Source organism: Limanda limanda, chromosome 1, assembly GCF_963576545.1.
Source record: "Limanda limanda chromosome 1, fLimLim1.1, whole genome shotgun sequence".
Lineage (NCBI taxonomy): Eukaryota > Metazoa > Chordata > Actinopteri > Pleuronectiformes > Pleuronectidae > Limanda > Limanda limanda.
The window spans coordinates 31,049,651-31,069,624 of record NC_083636.1 but is presented as its reverse complement, the minus strand read 5'-3'; the positions used below and the strand labels follow the sequence as shown (position 1 = coordinate 31,069,624).

The 19,974-nt window shown below is 41.6% G+C and overlaps 1 protein-coding gene across 1 annotated transcript in view; it reads right to left on the bottom strand.

The window, feature by feature from the left end:
* Positions 1-19,974, bottom strand: part of LOC133008282 (potassium/sodium hyperpolarization-activated cyclic nucleotide-gated channel 1) — a 67,618-nt gene that overhangs the window by 27,312 nt on the left and 20,332 nt on the right. Inside the window, exon 3 of the mRNA XM_061075791.1 lies at positions 10,272-10,433. Coding sequence (XP_060931774.1) covers positions 10,272-10,433 — 162 coding nt within the window. The remainder of the gene's footprint in view (positions 1-10,271; positions 10,434-19,974) is intronic.

Genomic DNA, 19,974 nt, shown 5'->3' with positions numbered 1-19,974 from the left:
GTGGCCCATGGAAGCAAGTGGCTTGATTGTGTCCGCTCTCTCAGGTCTATTTTTCATAAGTGTTGTAATTCTGTGTGCATTAGAGGCAGGAACAGACACGCAGACTTCGGTCGTCAGGATTCATTCAGAGCTGACAGTCATGTAACATACCAGCTTGGCTGTATGAGCGTCTACCCTGCGGAAGTGAGTCAGTCACCAGCGACTCGCTTCATCAGCTCTTTGTCACAAAAGGAGGGAAGTGATTAGCACCCAGTGAAAGTCATTCCTTTTATCGTTTGCGGCGTGCGTTCTCCTCGCAAAGTCGTGGCGTCATATGCGCCTTTAACTACATAATAATATCTGGAGCTGGGTTCATGACGCCCTTGTTATCTGGCTGTGTCCAGCTGGGTTGATCTTATTGTTGACTCCTCATTAATCAAACTAAGTCCTTTAAACAGAACCACAACAGTGGCACGCTCTGAAGTTTGACAACATGGACTCTAATCCTGGGGAAGTGGGAGTTATGGATGTGAATATGAAATTACAGACAACTTCCCGGCATAGATTGCCTGAAGGGGACCACACAGTTGTCGAGTTGTGTTATTTCTTTGACCAGATACAGAGATGTGGAGTCCTTAGGGGTTAATCCTACATTAAGTAGTGAGAGGATCTGCTTCGAGCAAAGTGGCGGTCGAATCGTTCATCAGTGTCTGAAACCGCCTCCCTCAATTTCTGAAATCAACTATCTGACAAGCAAGCACCCTTTAGGGATGTTCATCATTAACCATTAACTGACTAGCAGCATTTTGATGACTAATACTTTTGGTTAATCAGTTTAAAAGAAGAAGAAGCCTAACCCCACAACATCCGGCCATGTTGCTACATCAGAGTAATAACCATGTAGAAAACACTGTCGACTGAGCTGAGCTGGCCTGTTAATAAGGTTGATTGTTGTTGATTTTAATTTAAACAGTTAAATTTAAATAATCGGTTAATGAGCATTGGATATTGGTTGGAAAAAATATTCAAATTGTACATGCCTACCCTCAAGCTCTCTTTGTATACATGACTACAGACAGTTTTCTTTTGTGCAAATGTCTGCATCACAACATGAATGCCTCAGAGTGGAGATTGTCCAATCATGTGCTTTGTTGTCCCCATTTGAATGATTATTGCATCTCGCCCCTCGCTGTGACGCCAGGCTCGTCTCTCTGCTTTTTGAGAGGCTATAAACCCTTCTGCCTTCAGCTGTGTCTCATTGTATGAGTCTGTTTTGAGCACATCCCAGCCTTTAGGCAAGGCATTCACTCTTTATAAAACAACTTTTTGCCTTTTTACTGTGCATTAAGTAATCACTCCTTATGAAATGTACTGCCTTTTCAACAACAATTTCAAATATTTCCAGATTTACTTTTATTGTTGGCCTCAGCCTGAGGAGAAATCATGTCTAGGAGTCGGAGCAGGATTTTGCCTCCTCATTAATACAGTACACGTCAAATGTGAAAGTGTGCTTTTTCTCCGGGGACGTGCAAAGACCCAGTAAGTCCCGATCTGGAGACAAATGCAACGGCTCTCCGGTACAGGCTTTGTAGCCGTATAGCCAAATTGCTGACTCCTCTAATACCTTCACTCCCCGTGAACCAGACGTGCTCAGGAAGCGTTCCATTCCAAAAACCTTCTTCACTCAAAACAGAACAGCTAATAAAAGAAAAAGGAGACCTATTGAATATATAGCTCTTCTTGGTCTGACATAGTTTCACCTTCTCCACGATGCACCACTGTCTCCATTTGTCATGCCCCTCTGGGTTCTGCTCTCCTCCACAAAATTCGTCAACTAGGATTTAGTAAATGAGTAAATTTACAGCCAATGGATGACTGAAAAACGATTCCATCGTCCAATCTAATTAGTTGCTTCTTCAAGTGACAGATTAGAAAATCGGATAAATTTATACCTGCAGACTTTCAGCCCAGTTTGTTTGCTTTGATAGTTTAGATTTTTCTCCAAAAAGTTAAGCCAACACAATGCCATTTTTCCCCAAGTGCCATGGATTTGTTTGTTCTCCATAGTATGAACTGGAATGCAGATATTTGGAGTTACTGCATGTGAATATCTATTATTTTGCTGTGGTACACAACACATCCACTGAAGGAGGAGAAGCGCACCAGAGCGTGTCCCTGGAACAAATGCCATTTGGGAGGTCATGAACCTTAGGGTGTCCTTCCACATTTGTACATTTAGCCTGTGTGGGTTGAGACAGTGGGCGACCTCTTATTGAGCAAAACTGCAGACGCTTTGTCTTGACATATTAGTGTGGGTGGAAGAGAGAATTCACTACATAATATCAGGTAGGCTGGAGTGACTCACTGCACTTTTTTCACTGTGTGTCCTTGTACGTGTTCGGAGCTCAGACAAATGGATATAACAGGGGTCGTGTCTGCATCTCTCTGTCAGAATTCAGCTTAGTCATACAGACCTTAGGAATTACTCTGCAATGTATTTCTCCATTGAAAGGAAGGATTGGAAATTTCTGAAACACCTTTTATCTCTTTTGTTGAAATCCTCCTCAAGAACAGATAGTTTAAAATATAAATAAACCTGATGTCTTTGGCCCTCGCAGGAATGTAATGACGGCAGAGTGTGTCCATATTGTTTTAGCGCAGGTTTCACAAGAAGTCCAATAAAAGGTTATGAGAGTTATCTGTTTTCTATAACCTGCTCTTACTTAACATTTTTACCAGCCCTAGCTTTTAAAGGTTTAGATAATGAAAATGATTCATATTAAAGAAATTCTTATATCAGTTTGATATCACAAAATAACAGAGTGAATTTGCAAATACTCACAATGGAAAATCAGAACTTGTGAATGTTTGGCGATCAATTGCAAAAATACTTACTGGATCAAATTTCCTTTGAGTCCCTGAATAAAAGTTTGAGCCCTAATTTATTATTCTCTCCATTCAGCAAAGGGATGCATCAGTGTTGGGTTGTGATTAATTTGTCAGTTGTGAGACTTTTATCAGACTGTGAGAAAGAGAAACCATTGTTAACATAGTTGAATCATATTTTCTGTTTATGATTTTTATAGTTTCTGAGTTTTATTCTTTGAATGTCTTTTATACCCTCTGCCACCACAGGAAGTGACTCACATGCAGGTCTGGTGCAGTTCATTAGGTTCGTAGCAGGCAAACATGCACTTGCATTTTCACTATGTTCAATGTTTAAGAATCGCCAGAAATATCTGATTCAAAGAATTACTGTATAGCCTTCTGTCCTTTGGGAAGCATGAGTCATTGCTGAAAATACATTTTCCTCTCACACATTTTCCTTGTTTTAATGAATGTGACTGACACATCAGATGTTTTTGGTTCCTCCAGAGTTGTTGTAAATATGATGAAAAAATAAATAAGCACAGATGCAGCAGAACAAGTGGCCTCACATTCTTCATATTAATCTTTCTTACTTTGTTTTATTTCTGGAACTCACAGACGTCACTATTACACGCAATCAAACTAATTCCGTCCCACATCATTGTCAAAAATCAACAGCTTATAAGTTTCTGCAATTAGAGCGAGCCGCCTGACTGTGTGCTTGTGCATAATCACAACATCGTGCCTCCGACAGTCTTCTCACACAAGATGTAACTGGTGATGTGACCACGGAGGCAATCGATGATTCACAGGCGTCCCAGTGCCGAGTGTGACCCAGAGGCGTCGGTTGTTGTTGACACTGACGAATAACTCTGAGGCTAACAGGAAGTAATGCGTGGCTGCAAAGGACAGTTTGACCCCCGACAACAGCCGTGCTCGTACTTCAAAATACGAAAATCCCAGCGAGTTCACATCTGTACTCCCACGAATGCTCAGTGATTCATTAGTTGTCCTAGTTTCCCTGCAGCAGCATAACATCGGAAACTACATCTGCTTTCGCATTCTTATGGAAATTAAACTTTAGAGAGTGTTACATAATGCATTTTAGATTTCTACCCTTTTTTTTTTTTTTTAATTTCCATTTGAAAACGTCTTGATTGATGGTTTGAATTTCTCATTCATAAAACTCTCTAAAGCCCGACAAGCTGTCCTGTGCAGGGAAAACGAACGCGGCGCACAATATTCATTTTTCAATTACATAATCAAACATTACATACAAGCTGTTCTCCCTTGAAGGGCACAGAAGGCACAGCAGTCTTTGAACACATGAGCGTTGAAGTGAAGGGGTTAGCAGCCATGCATGCGTAGCAAACACTAAGTTGGCCATGAAGTGTTAAAGGATCCTTCTTGGGAACAGACTGCTCAAGGATTGCATTATGGTATGTTGGTATAGGGCTGGAATAACCACTATAGTTATGCAATTTATTGTTTTGATTTAATTAACAAAATATCAGAAAAAGAACATCTTGAAATTCCTTGTTTTGTCCGACCAACAGTGCTAAACTAAATGCCATTTGTGTTTGTTCAAATTCTCACATCTGAGTCGCATTGTTGCTTGAAACATGACTAAAATAATGCATCAAAACAATTGCTTATTCATTTTCTGTCAAATGTTTAATCAACGATGTGTTTCAGCTCATCTTGTCTGTCAGTTTCTGGCATGCAAAGTCTTTTCAAACATGTTCTTCTGTGATTTTCCGATACTTACACTTAATACATTTCTTATCTTTTCAACCCTGTAAGTCCCTTCGTTTCAACTGCCTCTGAAGGGTTATGAATGAATAAAGAATGACATTCTGAAAAGACAAATGACTTCTCCATTTCTCAATCAATATTGGCAAACAAATCTGCACCAGCCACGTTCACTGCTTAGCATATCTTCAATCAGAAAAGGTTAAACTCAGCAAGGTACATGTTTGGAAATCCACTGAGGGCGAACAGTCCCCTTACAAAACCACATTTCAATTCACTAGATCCACATTTCTATTTGGATGTGCCCCAAATTGCCAAACTATGAGTCTTCTTAACATGCCTGGTTTTATTTTTCATCAAGATTCGTGAAGTGTTTTCTGAGAAATCGATGCGAAAGCTGCAAAAATCCCCAGACAAACAAACGCAGACGAAAACATAACCTCCTTGGTGTCTTTCAATGCCGTGTTCCATCTCAATGAGCCTGAAGGAAAAACACCTGCGTTTCTAAATAAACCGAAACCCGACAACTCTTATTAAACCCTTCTATCGTATGTGAGGACTCTGAGGCTGAGGGGTAAATAACCCACTCAACAAAGAAACACAGCGTCAACCCCTCGTGTGTAATCCGCACCCCTTCAAGAGCCGAGAAGAGGTGCTTTTCACAACAATCCCAATGGCTGCCTTGAATTTTACAAACAGGAAACTAGATTGTCTCCTTTTTGAAGGGGAGAGAAGAGAGAGCGAATAAAGAAGTTTGATTATTTCATAACTGATTTCTGAGCCAGGCTGTTGGATGTGACTCATTCAGGGATTTGGGAAGAAAGGCCCGGGTAAGTAGTGGGTGGTCCGCAGATAAAAGAGACTGGAAAGGGTGACTGATGCTGAAGGGCAGTTGTGCCTGGTTAGGAAAGGCTTTTCTTTTCTATACTATCTGCCCGTCTGTTCTCTGACGCTCTTCTGAATATTAATCCTCCTCACATGCCTCTATCTTATCTGATCTTATCATTGGGCGTGGACAGAAACAGTATAAGCACATGTGCACTCTGAAAACACGCTATATCTTTCTACTGTACCTGCAGACAAAAGCAAACAACCCAGCGCCCTCTCACCCGAGCTGACACAGCGACAGCGAGCATTATCTTGTGTGGTGATTAGGTAAATGCAGCCTCTAAAGAGTAAGAAGCTACTCTCAGGCCATTAGTCAAGCAGATAACGGCCCTACACCCTGTACTGCACCACTCAGCAGTATCTGCAGGCCTCGATGGGCCCCACTCCTCTTCTCACAGCTGGAGACAGAAAGTACAGAGCCAACGACACCGAGAAGAGGGAAAAAAAAGACATGACGCATTCTGAATTTTGAGTCGTCACCAAGCGAACGCAGCTGAAAGACGTAACCTTCAGCCGCCAGTCGCTCTCCTGTCAGATGATGACATTATGTATTTAAGTCGCGGTAAATAGAAAGGGGGCGATATCTTATCAAGATTTCTGTTTTTTGCTTATGAAGGCTAATGCATTGTGATGGTGTGAGAGGAGCGTTCCCACATGTGGCTCAGGCTTTTCACTTTGAATTTACCAGACCCCGGTAAGCACAGACTTCAGCACGCAGGGTCAACTGGGGAAGTGTTACCACAAACTGCACATCCCACCACATCCCAGTCAGTAACACTATGTTGGCCACTCATCAGCTGACATACAGCACTAATTACATGTACATAGCTTTTAACGCCGATATGTCTCATGTGGGCCTTCAGCTAATTAATATTTTCGTCAGCACTTTAATTTTTTTTTATCGTGGATCTTTTTGAAAGGGAAGACTCTGCAGGACCTAGGTCCAGTGACGGTTTTAACAGAAATGAGGGAGAAATCAATGCAGAAAGTGATCAGGACATTTCTGTAAATTGCTTTCAGATTTGATGTATCCCAGGTTTTTGCGAATGTCGTATCCGTTCGACTTCCTATGTTTGCATTTCCTGCTCTGATTTCCTCGTTTGATTTTCCTGCTTTACACAATTGCCATTGTTTTGGATAAAAGAAGAAGAATTTATGGAAGCAATAGACGCTGTTAATATGGATCCAGAGAAATGTCGATTAGAGGGGAGTAAGACAACATTCGGGTTGCCTTCAGATTGGCTTTTATACAACTGTGATCGTTAACGTGGGAAATTCTATCGCCGCAAATTCATTTCATTGCCAGCAGAGATTGACAACGTCTGTTCGGATGAATAACACATGCTCGTCGGTGTTGGTCTCACTCGGGCAAGTCAAATAAAAGATAAGAGTGGGAAGCAGAGCGGTGATGTTTAGGGAAGCTGACATTTGCACCTTCAATCTGATGCCTCTGAGCAGTCAGCGTGCACGTGCAGCGCAGGGATGTGAGATAGAGAGAGTGGGGGGGGGGGGATCGAAAAGGCAGAAGAGTAGTTCCCCGGGCAAGCATTTACAATCAGCATCGGCCAGGAGGCCTGCACACACCATACACCCTCACATTTCTGTGGGAGCAGCAGCCGCAGTCAGTTTGACCCCAGCTCAGAAAGAACAGAGAGACGAAACAGTCAGAATAAGCAGTATTCTGTGTAGGGGTGGGGGGGTGGGGGGTCAAGATTTGACACTCGCTGTGAACGTTTTTAATGTAAAAAAAAGGAAAAAAAGAAATGCAGTTTGTGTACTTTCTGCTGCCCCTTGAACGTCATATAGCTATTTTTCTTCAGTCAGTCTGCAGTGCACTTCTGCAGTGGGAGCGCTTCTTGCTTTCATGCTACTTAAATCATTCCACCATGTCAAGTCGTCCTGTTCTCTCAGTGAAGAGACGAGTACAGGCAGCTGCAGACCCGGACCCAGCGTGAGGCCAACGGAGACGGAGGCAGCTGCCCGCTCTGCATCCAGATAACGTTATTTTTGCTTTCTGCTGGCAAGGATTTACAACTATCGACAACTTAATATGATATATTTTTTGACTTTTATCTACTATTGTCGGGAAAAAAAAGATAAATCTTTCATCCATTTTAAATTGGCACAAATACGCTCAAAGATAACTTAAATATATCTGACAGTTCAATAAAGCATCACTTGTTCTTTAGGAAAACAAGACATCAAATGGACTAATATTGATGAACTAAAGATAATGAAACATTCATTATGGTTGTTAATAATTAAACATTTAACCTTTAACCAATTAGTACTGTCAAATAAATAGTTAAACCATATATAATCGTTATTACCTTCGCCATGGAGGTTGAGTTTTCACTTTGTTTGATATTGAGATAAGATAATCCTGTATTAGTCCCACTAAGGGGAAAGGTACTGTGTTAGAAGCTCTAAAAAGGAAATATTGAAATATATGAGGAAACAGTAACAGACAAGGTATTAATAAATCAAAGTAAAGTAAAGTAAAAGAATAAAATATAATAGAACATTTCAAATAAGACTAAGTTAGGAAAGAGAGCTCCATCTGTTATTAAGCAGGATTATACAATAATTACTAGAAAGACTTACACAAAACTTGGTGGAACGATATGGGTCAGATCATAATCTACTATCCTTTGGAGCGGCTCTGAATAAATGAGCGAATGCAGGAATTCTGATTCACTTTTTTCCCCTCCATTGTTTATTCATTGAATGGCCGTCATGTGCAACAGATTGTGAGTGAGAGGTTCACAGACTGAAGAGTGACAGACAAGTTATCCTGTGAGAGAAAGAACTGCATTACATGGCACCTGCAAGTACGAGTGTCTGCGTGGACAGTAGCAACTTTATGGGCGATCGCACGAGCTAGCACCCAATGAACAGCGCTGTACAATACACCAAGCAAGAGATCTCTTATGTTGTTGAGAGATAAATATTTTTGGTTCATCATGCAACAATGGGCCACCAAAGTCCCAGATGATTAATGGGAAACACTTTATTGAAATAACTTATTCAATATTTCCCTCACAATCCACTCAGCACCGGAGGTGTTTTGGTAATCTGCTTTTGATCCTTAGAAAGTCAGGCCGCTATATTTGCTATTTACATAAACATGTATGCAAGTTCAATATTTTTTCGTGCAGACTTATTGATCGCTTTTATTCAGCTCTATACTCTGTTCACAGCTGTACGTGTGAGACGGCGTTGTGGGAATCATCATGTTCTGTTGTTTACGCTGCTTTTTGCACAGGTAGAAATTAAGCAGCTCTACTGTTGTCCTGTTCGCTGCCTCATTAGGCTTCAGTGTTTTTTCTTTGTAGTTTGGCGGAACATTAATGTACCTGCAACAATGTCCCTGATGAAATGTGCCTGCAACTCTTATTTATAGCCCCGCGCTCCAAATTAGAAAGCATATGAAAACAAAACACCGCGCCTGTGTCCACACCTCAACATGTCATGGAACTCACTGGATCCTGCTTTTTGTCTATGGTATTTTTATCTACAGATATTTGAAACACTATTTTTAAAAATGCTCATTATAACCTGAGCCTTTTCTTCTTTCGCACTTACAGCAACCGGAGAAACACTACATCTTCAGTCATTGTACTTTTAAACTCCACTCCAGGCTGAACTCCGGCTCCATATCAAGTCGTCACGCTTTAGACTCACAGTTTAGTTCGGTTCCTGTCGCGAACATGATCATTAGCTGTGTTCAAATCGTTGTTCACCAGGAGCTGTGGCAGGAGAAGCTGTAACAAGTGAAGAGCGGGTAGCGAGTGGCTGGTGCTGTTATCTCGTCTACAGATTCTCCATAATCATTGCAGTCGGGCTGACAGGTGTATCATCTGAGACGCGTGTTATCCTGTGGTGCTCTGTGAACAGCCTTGCTGCAGATCAAATTCAGATGCTTCAATGCAGGTGTTCCTGGACTTACATTTTTTTTTATGTAGACTACATGTTTTCTTTTTCCTGTCGTCTGAAGCTGAACTACTCTATTTATATACAGACTGATGTGCACTCATAATCACTCAGATTTGAGTGAGAGCTTGATTTGATTACCTATTCAAATGCATGCAGAGCAAAGAGGCTGATTTTGATCCCCTTCTTTAAATATTTTACAATATCTTAAGTCTGTTTTAGCTTGTTCTTTGTGGTTGATTGCACTTTCAGCTCTTGATTTAATTCCTCAAGCTGAATGTACTTACCTAGAGAACACAGCCCCATAGAAAGTATACACACACATTGACTGGTCACTAAACCCAACCACACAAAGTGACTTTGCAGTTTATAAAAGAAGGTTCATCTTTGCATGTGTTACCAGAACACATGAGGCTCTAGTTGGAGCAATACTTTGCATTTAAGAGTTTGAATAGGGGGGACTTTTCAATTTTATTTTTAAAAAGGTGACAGGATAAGGTTTCATATGACTATATAAGATCAATACAAAGCCAATCTCGCCTGAGCTCAACTGAATATCTTCTAAACGATAACCAAAATTGCCGGAAGAAAATGAGAATCCTGCTTTTGTTTCTTATAATCGAGTATGATCTTAATTTTTATAGAATGTCAAGTGGTGAATCTGCCACTGTTACTACTGTTAACTCAATCTGTGTGGGACAAGAACAAAGAGCTTGACAGGAAAAGCAAAAGTAACTCACTGTGTGGGTGCTTAGTGAATGGTCAATAAGAAGTCAGTGCCATCATCACATACATTTTATATTGCCATTTCCAAAAATAACAAACAAAGGAGAAGAGTGGGTAATACTTACAACCATGCCATTTAGGGACACCCAGCAGTCGGGAGGGAAGTCTTGGAGGAGAGGCACCAGATACTGTAGACAGCCATCCCAGTGACACAGAAGCAGCATCATCCCTATCAAATTAAATATTCTTACCACTGCACTAGCCAGGTCATAGGTCATATGGAAAATCTGCCAGAGAGAGAAGAGAGAAAGAGGGACATCGGTTAGACCTCGTCATCGTGTCTGATCATACATCAAACTGGAGTCATACAGTCACACACTGGTTTGAATGGTGTCTCTCAGGCTCTGGTATTTCAGAGACACCAAATGAAACCCAAAACAATATAACAGATTAAAAAAAAATGCTTAAAAGTTCATTTATCCTCAACGATATAGGAACAGTCAGTTCTGTACGTGCTCTGTGTTCATTTCCTCTTTTCACTTCTTCTGAAAGCTTATGGACGAAACCGAACTGTATACCACTGGAAATCACCGGGGGGGGGGGGGGCAGGGTAGCCAATAGTTCAGGCAAGATGACCATTGGATACGAGGAAGGAATTTCAACGATGGTGGAAAGAAAGTTGGTAAGAAACTACAGGCAGCTTATATGATGATGTTTTGCCCGTACAATAGGACAGAAGGACGTTTTTTGCGCTTTTCTGACGTCAGCATCGCCCTCTAGTGGATGTATTGCTTAACACCCATGCCATTATAGATGCATGGGAGTAAGTGGGTAGTGACAGTTACATGGCTTAAAACAGTCATATCTTTCTGCAGCATAATTAAGACTTAAAACGTTCATAAAGGTAAGACATCACTTGGAAGTTGAGGCATCGCGTGCCATTGTGCTTGTAGCCATGTGTGTGAAAGTGTGTGTGTGTTTATATGTGTGCATCCTTGCATTCACAAATGTCAGACTGTTCATAATCCAAAATGGCTGCTGTCCAAAACACACAGACCCAGTGTAGGAAACACACATACAGCACAGAGGAGGTAATGTGGAGAGAATGAAATGCTAAACGATGAAGAGAGTGTGCAGACCTCTGGAATAATCAGCCACAAAGTGGGTGTTCTTTTTAAATGCCGGCTCTGGGGCGAGTGTTAGCACTCGTGCGGCTGTTTTAATCACTGCGGGAAGTTTTCAGAATAGAAAGTCATCAGCAGGATGAGTAACCATATCTGCGTTGAGAAGCCATTTCATTTACACTGTATCTGGGCAAAGAGAATTGACTCATTCCCGGTTGGCTGGGGCTCTAATTCATGAGTCTCCCATTAGCATGTGAAACCCATTACTTCTTTCCAGGTAAGTTATTCAACGCTCATCCTCACGCTGAAGCTTGATTCTCCTTCCAAAGTTGATGGGTTTTGCATAATAAACCTGACCCATTGGCCAATTTGTTGAATATGAGGTCGCAGGTAATTATCTGTACTTAAGTTGATGGCTTTCCATTTCTTGTGAACTGCCCAGTCTGCTCATAATAGTTGCAGTGATTGGAGAGTGGGACGCCTCACTGTCAAAATAGAATTATATAGAGGTAGAAATTGTGTACTTCTTGTCTTGTAAATTTTTAAATCAGTGTCAAAGTTGTTTAGGGGTGTTGAAGTCAGACAGGCCTAAATTTATATTCAATTACAACTTATGGAAATCATTTCTAAAGCTAGAATGGCACTCAGCAGAGCACAGACCTCTGCCAAGGCCCAACAGTAAATTTCGGTCTCCTAAATATGATCGATTTTTTTTATCAGGATCCATGAATTATTCTCAGAGATATAAACGAAAATGTTGGAAAACATCCCATCTTACAATTTTAGAGGAAATGACAAAACACGTTCCTGGATTCACCCCCTGATCCAGATGTGCACCAACATTTAATGGATATTTCCCTGAGTCATAGCACATCCTCCTATCATGGATTGTTGAAATCCATTTAGTTGTTTTTTAACGTAATCCTGTATACAAACAAACAACAGAGGTTAAAACATAACCTCTTTTGCGGAGGTAATGAAAGAGAAATCGAGAAAGAAATTAAATGAGCTGCAGTACTTATATTGCACATTACGTCGTCAATCTTTATTCCAATTCTACTACCTTCGCCGAGGAGATTTGTTTAACAGGATTACGACAAACCTACCAAACTGATTTCCACCAAACTTGAGCCTGTGTCTTGCAAGATCCAATTACATTTTGTATCTGCAGTTTAAGGAGCAGATAAAAGTGATATTTCACTTGTTGCAACATTTTCAATAATTAATCTGAGTAATGCACAGATCTTATTGTTTTGGACAAAGTATTATGTGTTGGATTGTTTGGCCTTGATGATGGTGCTGTATGCACTCTACTCGCAGCCATTCTAATTGTTCACTTATTCTCCTCTTCAGCCATGTTTTGCAACCTCAGGATTGTTTACCTGAAGATTTGGAATATTGAGCACCTCTGACCCAATTGCAAACTCACATCCTCATCTCATTCTGTGCAGTTACTCTCGAAAACACAGAGGGCCTGAGTGAGGACTTGGTATATTCAGGCACAATTCTGATCCAGTCTCACCGATGCGTTTGCAATATTCACCAATCAAAGCCCATCAGAAGCTCTTTGATTCCACAGCTCTCCACCCTGGTCCATTGTGGCTGCTCCGTAACCTCTCTGCACAAAGGACAGTGACCAGGCGCGGAGGAGAGGAGAGAACAAGAGGCTGAGCCGAGGCCCAGATCCCTCCACGGCTCAACTCATCCACGGGGAGAAACAGTGCACTGGCCTGAAGGGCTAAAATTAGCAACTGGCGTACAGGATGGCTGCCTACATCTTTATTCTTAATTTAGCAGAACACTCTCTCTATCTCTCTCCCTCTCTCTCTTTGTGTGTGGTTGTGAGTGTGTCTTCACATTCATCACAATTTGATGATATAAAAGAATAGAGCTAGACACAAAAGAAAGACAAAAAGGTAACTACATATTCCTGGAGGGTTTGAGGCGTGGAAGACAGCGAGCGGCACTTTGCTGCCTCTTTGAATTGAAAATGATTCACACCAGGCAAGAAATAGCAAAGGGTCAAATGCTGCTCTGCACTTATCCTCCTTCAACTGCTGTGGGAGTTTAAATACCACAACAAAGGGACCTCGGGGAAATGGGGTGCAGCAAGTGAGGAGGTCGTGTGTGTGTTCAAAAGGTTACAGAGGATTTTGCAAATTCCCTGGGATTATTTCACTTCGCTGTGAGGCCTCAGCGACCTTTGGGGTCACGCTGACTCACCAAGGCCGGGGAGGGAAAGATGTAGAAACTCATTAACGCGATGTGGGTTTTGTTTGGGTTTGTATTTCAGGGGTGTCAATTTAACAAGTCTGCTAGGGGGCAGCAGGTATAGCCACAAGGTAGTGGTCTATTATTAGCGCTCCTAATAATAGACACGCGGAGTGGAGATCACTGGCCAGAGGATTATACAGGTTAACCTTCATTGTGATGAAGGAATATATTTGGAGGTAATTAAACTATGCAAAGTTTCAGTTGCTGTTATCTATTAAGATAAAAAACCATCTGGCCATGTAGCAAATCTACTTTGTAATACAAAGAATGGGTTTGTACCACTTTGTTTAAAATTCGCATTTTCAGGATATGTTTCACAGTCTTTGGTCAGCATTTTGTGTGTTTAGTGATCTAGCACCGCTGGAAAGTACAGCACATTAAGGAATCATTGCAGGTTTTTTTTAACTATTCAAGCAGCAGAGCAGAACAGCTATGAGGGATTGAAGAGGCCATTATAACATTATAACTATCTATTGGGAGCATCAACCCTGGTTTTACAGAAGAACAAAAAAACTATGAAACAAAGCCCATTGAAAATTTTTAGAAGTTGAGCAACAAGATTCAAGGCTTCTGATTGGTTGCTGCTCAGGAGAAGCACTAGTTTAAGCTTCCACTGTGCTGTCATGCAGGACCCAGCATCTTTTTGCATTTGTATGGTCTGATGTGTATTTGTGTTTCTCCTTCATCGGTGTATTGATTTGGTTTAGGGACTGTGGCCGTTTGTTTGTGTTAATCCATGTATCCAGTGTTTGTGCAGTAAAACGACTGTGCCCGTGCGTGTCTCAGGTTGAACTGAACCATGTAAAACTCACCTGCTCGCAATATAAATACACAGAGAGGAGGCTGGTGACATTAAACCCATATTCGAGAACATTGTCCCAAAAAGGCAATCAAGCGAGCTCTGAATTTCAAACTCTGATTTTTTGGTTTTCTAAGTGATCCCTGCCACTATAAGCCATCATGCACCATATTTACTCCAGGAAATAGAAGCACTGACGGAGCAAAAAGCAACACCATCACTCACAGCTTTCATGGGCAGAATATAGGCTTAGAATTAAGTGCATCAGGCTTAAGTTTGACCGGGGACAGGGGCAGAGGTCGACATAATCCTCTAATACAGTGCAGTCAAACAGCCAAGATGTGATGTGATAGCCACACAAGGTCACACGCCGGCTGTGTCTCGCCAGATCAGCGCTCAGTCACATTTGGCCCTTCCCCGTCCATTCATCAAAATACAGAATTGAGGAGTACGAGACGTGAACAAAGGAGCTTCATACACTTCTTTGAACGAGGGTGAGTGCGTGAGTATGAAAATCGCAATTGTGATCCAACATGTGTTTTGCTTTGACTTTAAACGGGTTTACAGCACAGCTGTCTGATAGGCTGACGTGTTTGTGTGTGCATTCTGTAGACTTGACTTTTTGAATCTGATGTGCGGAGAAAAGAACATGCAGGAGAATTACTCATCATCAAGCTGTGGGCCTGGAACACGCAATTACAAAGTGCTCTTTATGCATCTTCAAATTGGACACAAGTGACCTCTGTTTGAGGTTAGTGAGGATTAGCGAGGGACTAATTTGAGGGGATTAAATCCACCACTGGCTATTACATTGGAGGATGACAAAACTGCTTCCAGGAAAATCTGGAATTCTCCCGCTTAGCGTCGTCTTGCAAATCTCCTTTCTGGATCTCTCTCCTGGTTTTGCTTAAGCACAAAATTACAGTTGAACTTGGATTTGAAAAATCATATTATCATGTACGGGGGAATTCACTGGGATTTAGCAAAGTGTTTTCTTCTTCTTCTGTTTCCATCTCGTTTTTTAATGAATCTCCCAGTTTATAATTAGTTTTTGTGGACAAATCTGAAAATGGACAATTTCCATAAATACATTTCCGTGGCCGCCCTCTTCCCCTAAAGAAAAGCAATTCGCTGGAAGTAATCGTAATTCACGTTGCTCTAATGTGCTATGTGTAATCATGTTGATATATGTATAGTACAGCATTAAATAAATATAAATAGCCTTGGCATTATTTCAGAGCTTCAGGCAGCGTAGTGTATGCTCGGACAAGCTAATCAGTCTGCAAATCTGCACACAACACAGGCACAAGATGAGCAGGAACTCTACTTGGCTTCCTCTCGATCACGTCAAAGAAACAAACGGCAAAACAATGATTTACCGTGCAGAAGAAGAGCAGTGAATCTTTAGCAAAGAGGCAGCACATTTGGGTAATGAGGCCTGGCAGTAATTTGTAGGCAGAGACTTAATTAAAAGGCAGGTGGTAATCGATGGGATCTTTGCACAGCCAGAAAACAAGTGGAGATCTATTAATGTAACACAACTCTTGAAAGAGGAGGTCATTACGTCTTCACTTCACGCACTTCTGCTTTACACGCCCACCACAGAGTGGAATCCAAGAAGTAATAGGGAAGGAGGTTAGAGGACATCAGTATTACCAGTGAAAATGCATTTATTTTTAAGCAACTGCATGATTACTATGCAGTATATGTATATTATATATATATATATATATATATTATGGATTAGTCACACATACGCAGTTTAAGGTTTTATTCGCCCCTCTCGCTCGTGCTGATGGAAGTGGACCGGGAGTCAAATGTCCACCACTGATTACTTTGCACATGTGTGATCATGGCCTCAGAGTATTTTATATTTAGCTGATCATGTTTTGTACATGTTGCAGTTTTTGGCATGGTTGTCTCACATCAGGTACACACTCTGAGTTTGAATCCTGGTTTGGTCGAATTCTTTCTGTGTGTGTATGTTCTCCTCGTGTCTGCATGGGTTTTTATTCCTGGTCCTTCGGCTTCCTCCCACAGTCCAAAGACGTGCAGATCAGGGTTAGGTTAATTGGAATCGCTGCTCGTCTCTGTGTGTTGGCATGCGATAAGCTGGCGGCATGTCCAGGGCTGTACCCCGCCTCCTGCCCAATGTCAGCTGCGATTGGCCACAGCCCCACCCATGGCCCTCAAAGGGGAAGAAGTACGCGTAACAAACGGATGGATGTTTTGTATAAAACATCTGCAATAACCCTTTGTGTTGATCTTTGAACCCAGAGACAATATTTTGTTCCGGTGTAGACAGTTGATTTCAGGGCCAAGATTCCGTCTTCCGTTTACAGACCCACGAGCCCACGAGTCTAACCTTTCCCCACACAGACCCAAGCAGAGATACTTTTTAGAAAGCGGATAGCTGATGCATTTCAGAATCTGTATATCGAGATAATAGAAATCTGTAAACTCTCTGTGAGAAGAGAACAATCATTAATAGAAATATCAGGCTCTGTCTTTTCCCCTGATATTATTTTAGTAGTCATAAATACAAATCCTTTTCTTACGAGGTGATTCATCCCATATACAGCCCGTAACTCATTGGTCTTGTTTAGTTGGTTACCATTTGAAGCTGTTAAAACCTGATTGTTGTAAAGCTCTTTAATGAAAGAGAAAAAACAGACATTTGACAAACACTTTGAGAAGCGAAGTTATCCAGAGAATATCACAAGAAAATAATAATTTCTTTCTTTTGGAAAGAAAACATCATTATCAGCTGCTCCAAAGAGGTTATGTTTTTGTCAGTGTTTAATACTAAGCAGGATATTGCAAAAAACTACCAAACTGATTCCCATTAAAATGTTGAGGAGGAATCGGGCATGGCCCAAGGACGCCCCAGTCAAATTTAGATGTGGATCAGGGGGCGGATCCAGGTTTTATATATTTTAGGTAACTTCTCAGGTCATAATTCATGGATCTTGATGCAAGAAAGAAATCTGGCATTTAAGGGACTGATATTCATGAGGGTGTGCAATTCGTTGGAGATCCAAATAAAAATCTGGATCTAGTGAATTTAAATGTGATTTCCTTAAGGGACTGTTGGGTCTATAGTTGAGGTATACTCTCTGAGTGCAACTCTAGTTTCTCTCCTGTTTTTATTTTGAGCTTTATTTCGATATAGATTCTGTTCACCATTTAAATATCTGAATGCAGCATCAGTATAAGGGCCTGGTTTTTTTATCATTAAATACAACTAGTCTTTAAATTGAGGTGCTAAATGCACGTTTAAGCTTGTGAGTGTAAGGTTAAAATAGATGGTTGTAGAACGTGTAGTAATGCCATTCTTTACCCGCTTAGCCTGTGCCAGCCATTAATCAAAGCATTCATTTAATTGGATGAGTCATCTCTGGCTGATGTGTCAGTCACAAGTTGGAATAAAGACTCCTCCTGCCTGAGTCGCTCTCTCTCTCCCTCTCCTATGGGAGCTCTGCCGCTCATCCGCTCCGTTTTCCATCATTTCTCTGTCCGTCAGCAGTATTCTCTTGTTCTTCCACTAAGCACATCACACTCCACCGCAAGCCTCGCTGCCTTGCCCGCTGTCTCACCCGCTCTGCGTCTATTTTGGTCGTGTGAGCGTGATAACCCCGACGCTTCTGTTCCGCCTTAATCTGTGCTCTACCATTCAGAGCGGCGTTGGCAGAGGCAGCATCCTCTGGGGCGCAGGCTCCCACAGCCACAGGAGTCATGTTTATGCTGTTTTTCTGCATGGAACTCATTTTGTGAAGCGTGGACGCAGGAAACCGTGTGGCGAAAAGTGCTTCACGACTGGAACACTGACTTCAAATCTTCTATAAGAATCCTGTACCTTTAAAACGTGTGACCCTCACTCTCTGCTAAGCCTCCACATGTCCCTATGTGGTCATTATTCTCAGAGGGGATTAATGTATGCAGCTAATTTGTGCACATTCTTCTAAGGAACTTCTTGCAAGGCTTCTCTATGTGCAGGAAAAGGCCCCAGTGTGTCTGATGAACAAGTGAATGTATGTATGGGTGAGGAAGAGGTTGAATGTTCTATTGATTTGTACCTGCAACCTGAGCAGTGGCGACAAAATAACATCAGCTCGCCTCTAAGAAAACATGCACACACACGAGCGACATCTCCAAACACGAGCGACGTCGCAGCTCATCAGAAAATCGACGAGAGACACAGAATTAATTCTGCAGTGCGAGTGGACATATTGTTCAAAAACGCGCCAGTTGGCTGGAGAACCACCGTTTTCCCATGCGACCCCTCTTTCCACACGAATTGTCTGGTTGTGCAAGTCTGTTTCAGCCCGACAGTTTGACAGCCTCGTTCCAGGAATTAAATCATAGTCAATCAGTCTGTCAGTCTGTCTGTGATGGAGGGCCGACAGACGGCGGAGGGGCAGAGACAAACAAGAGGCAACAGGAAGGTGACGGAGGATGAATATGACATCTCATTGGTTTGTATGCAGGTCGGTCATCAAGGATCCTTCATTTATAAAGCTTTAATGTGTATATGTACTGTATGTGAACTTTTTTAGGACATAGGACAAGATGGTGAATATCTCTTGTATGTTTTAAGGTCTTAGTAACTAGTTTGACCACCAGCAGATGTTGGCGCCCAGCAGCAGATGCTCAAACTTAGCATCCTTGGTGTGTGTCCCTAACATCCTAGGGTGCGGCTGGGGTCTTTATTCCTGATCCATTGGCTGCAGTGTTATATATCATCACATAATATATTATTCGGTGTCTCAAAAACCCACTGTTTTATTTGCGTAATATAACTAGTTACTTTGATATATTTACTTTTACATTACAACTTTTAACACATCTCAATATATAAAATCTTCATCACTTTCTCTTTCTACAGCCAGCATGTCTTAAATGATGCTGAGTAAACGAATAAAGTTGATGTGTTTCCAAAATGTCAAACTCACCTGTAATGTTAAATCTTCAATATTCAATCCAGATTTACTAAACCAAACCAAATTTGGAGGAGTAAAGCTTTCATATCTTTTGGGCGACTATTATTAATACAATAATATTACAGGCAATGATGCAATTATATAAAAAAGACCAAAAAAAAAGAAAGAGAGAGACAGATATTGAAAAAAAAGGAAAAATAGTAAGAAATTTGCAAAGGAGGGAAGAAGACTACAAGTCTTTGATGTAGTGGGGGGAGTGAGAGAGAGGAAGGAAGCCTGAGTGTTGTAGCCTGAGTTGTAGTTGTGCTAAGAAGGCAGTCAGGGCAGATTAGTGCCCATGTGAGAGAAGGAAGGATTTGATTGGATTGCACAGGGTGACCTGATCGGGTTAACACCAGCAGGACGGAGCCTTCCTCCCACAGTCCACCACTGAGACACACCTGCCTCACGTCCCAGGATGGGCAGAGCCGGCCTCGCGGTGGGATTTCACACTGATGAATCATCCATAGGCAGAGCTGCACTTGATATTTCTTGGAGACTCTAACACAGGCCTTGTCACCTCTCAGTGTGATGCATCCAAAAAGTGACCATTTATACTGCAGAGGGAAACAAGTGCTATACACAGGTAGCTCAATAGCAGCTCAGCTGTAAATACACAGCACAATGAGGGCAGCGTATTATAATCAGTCAT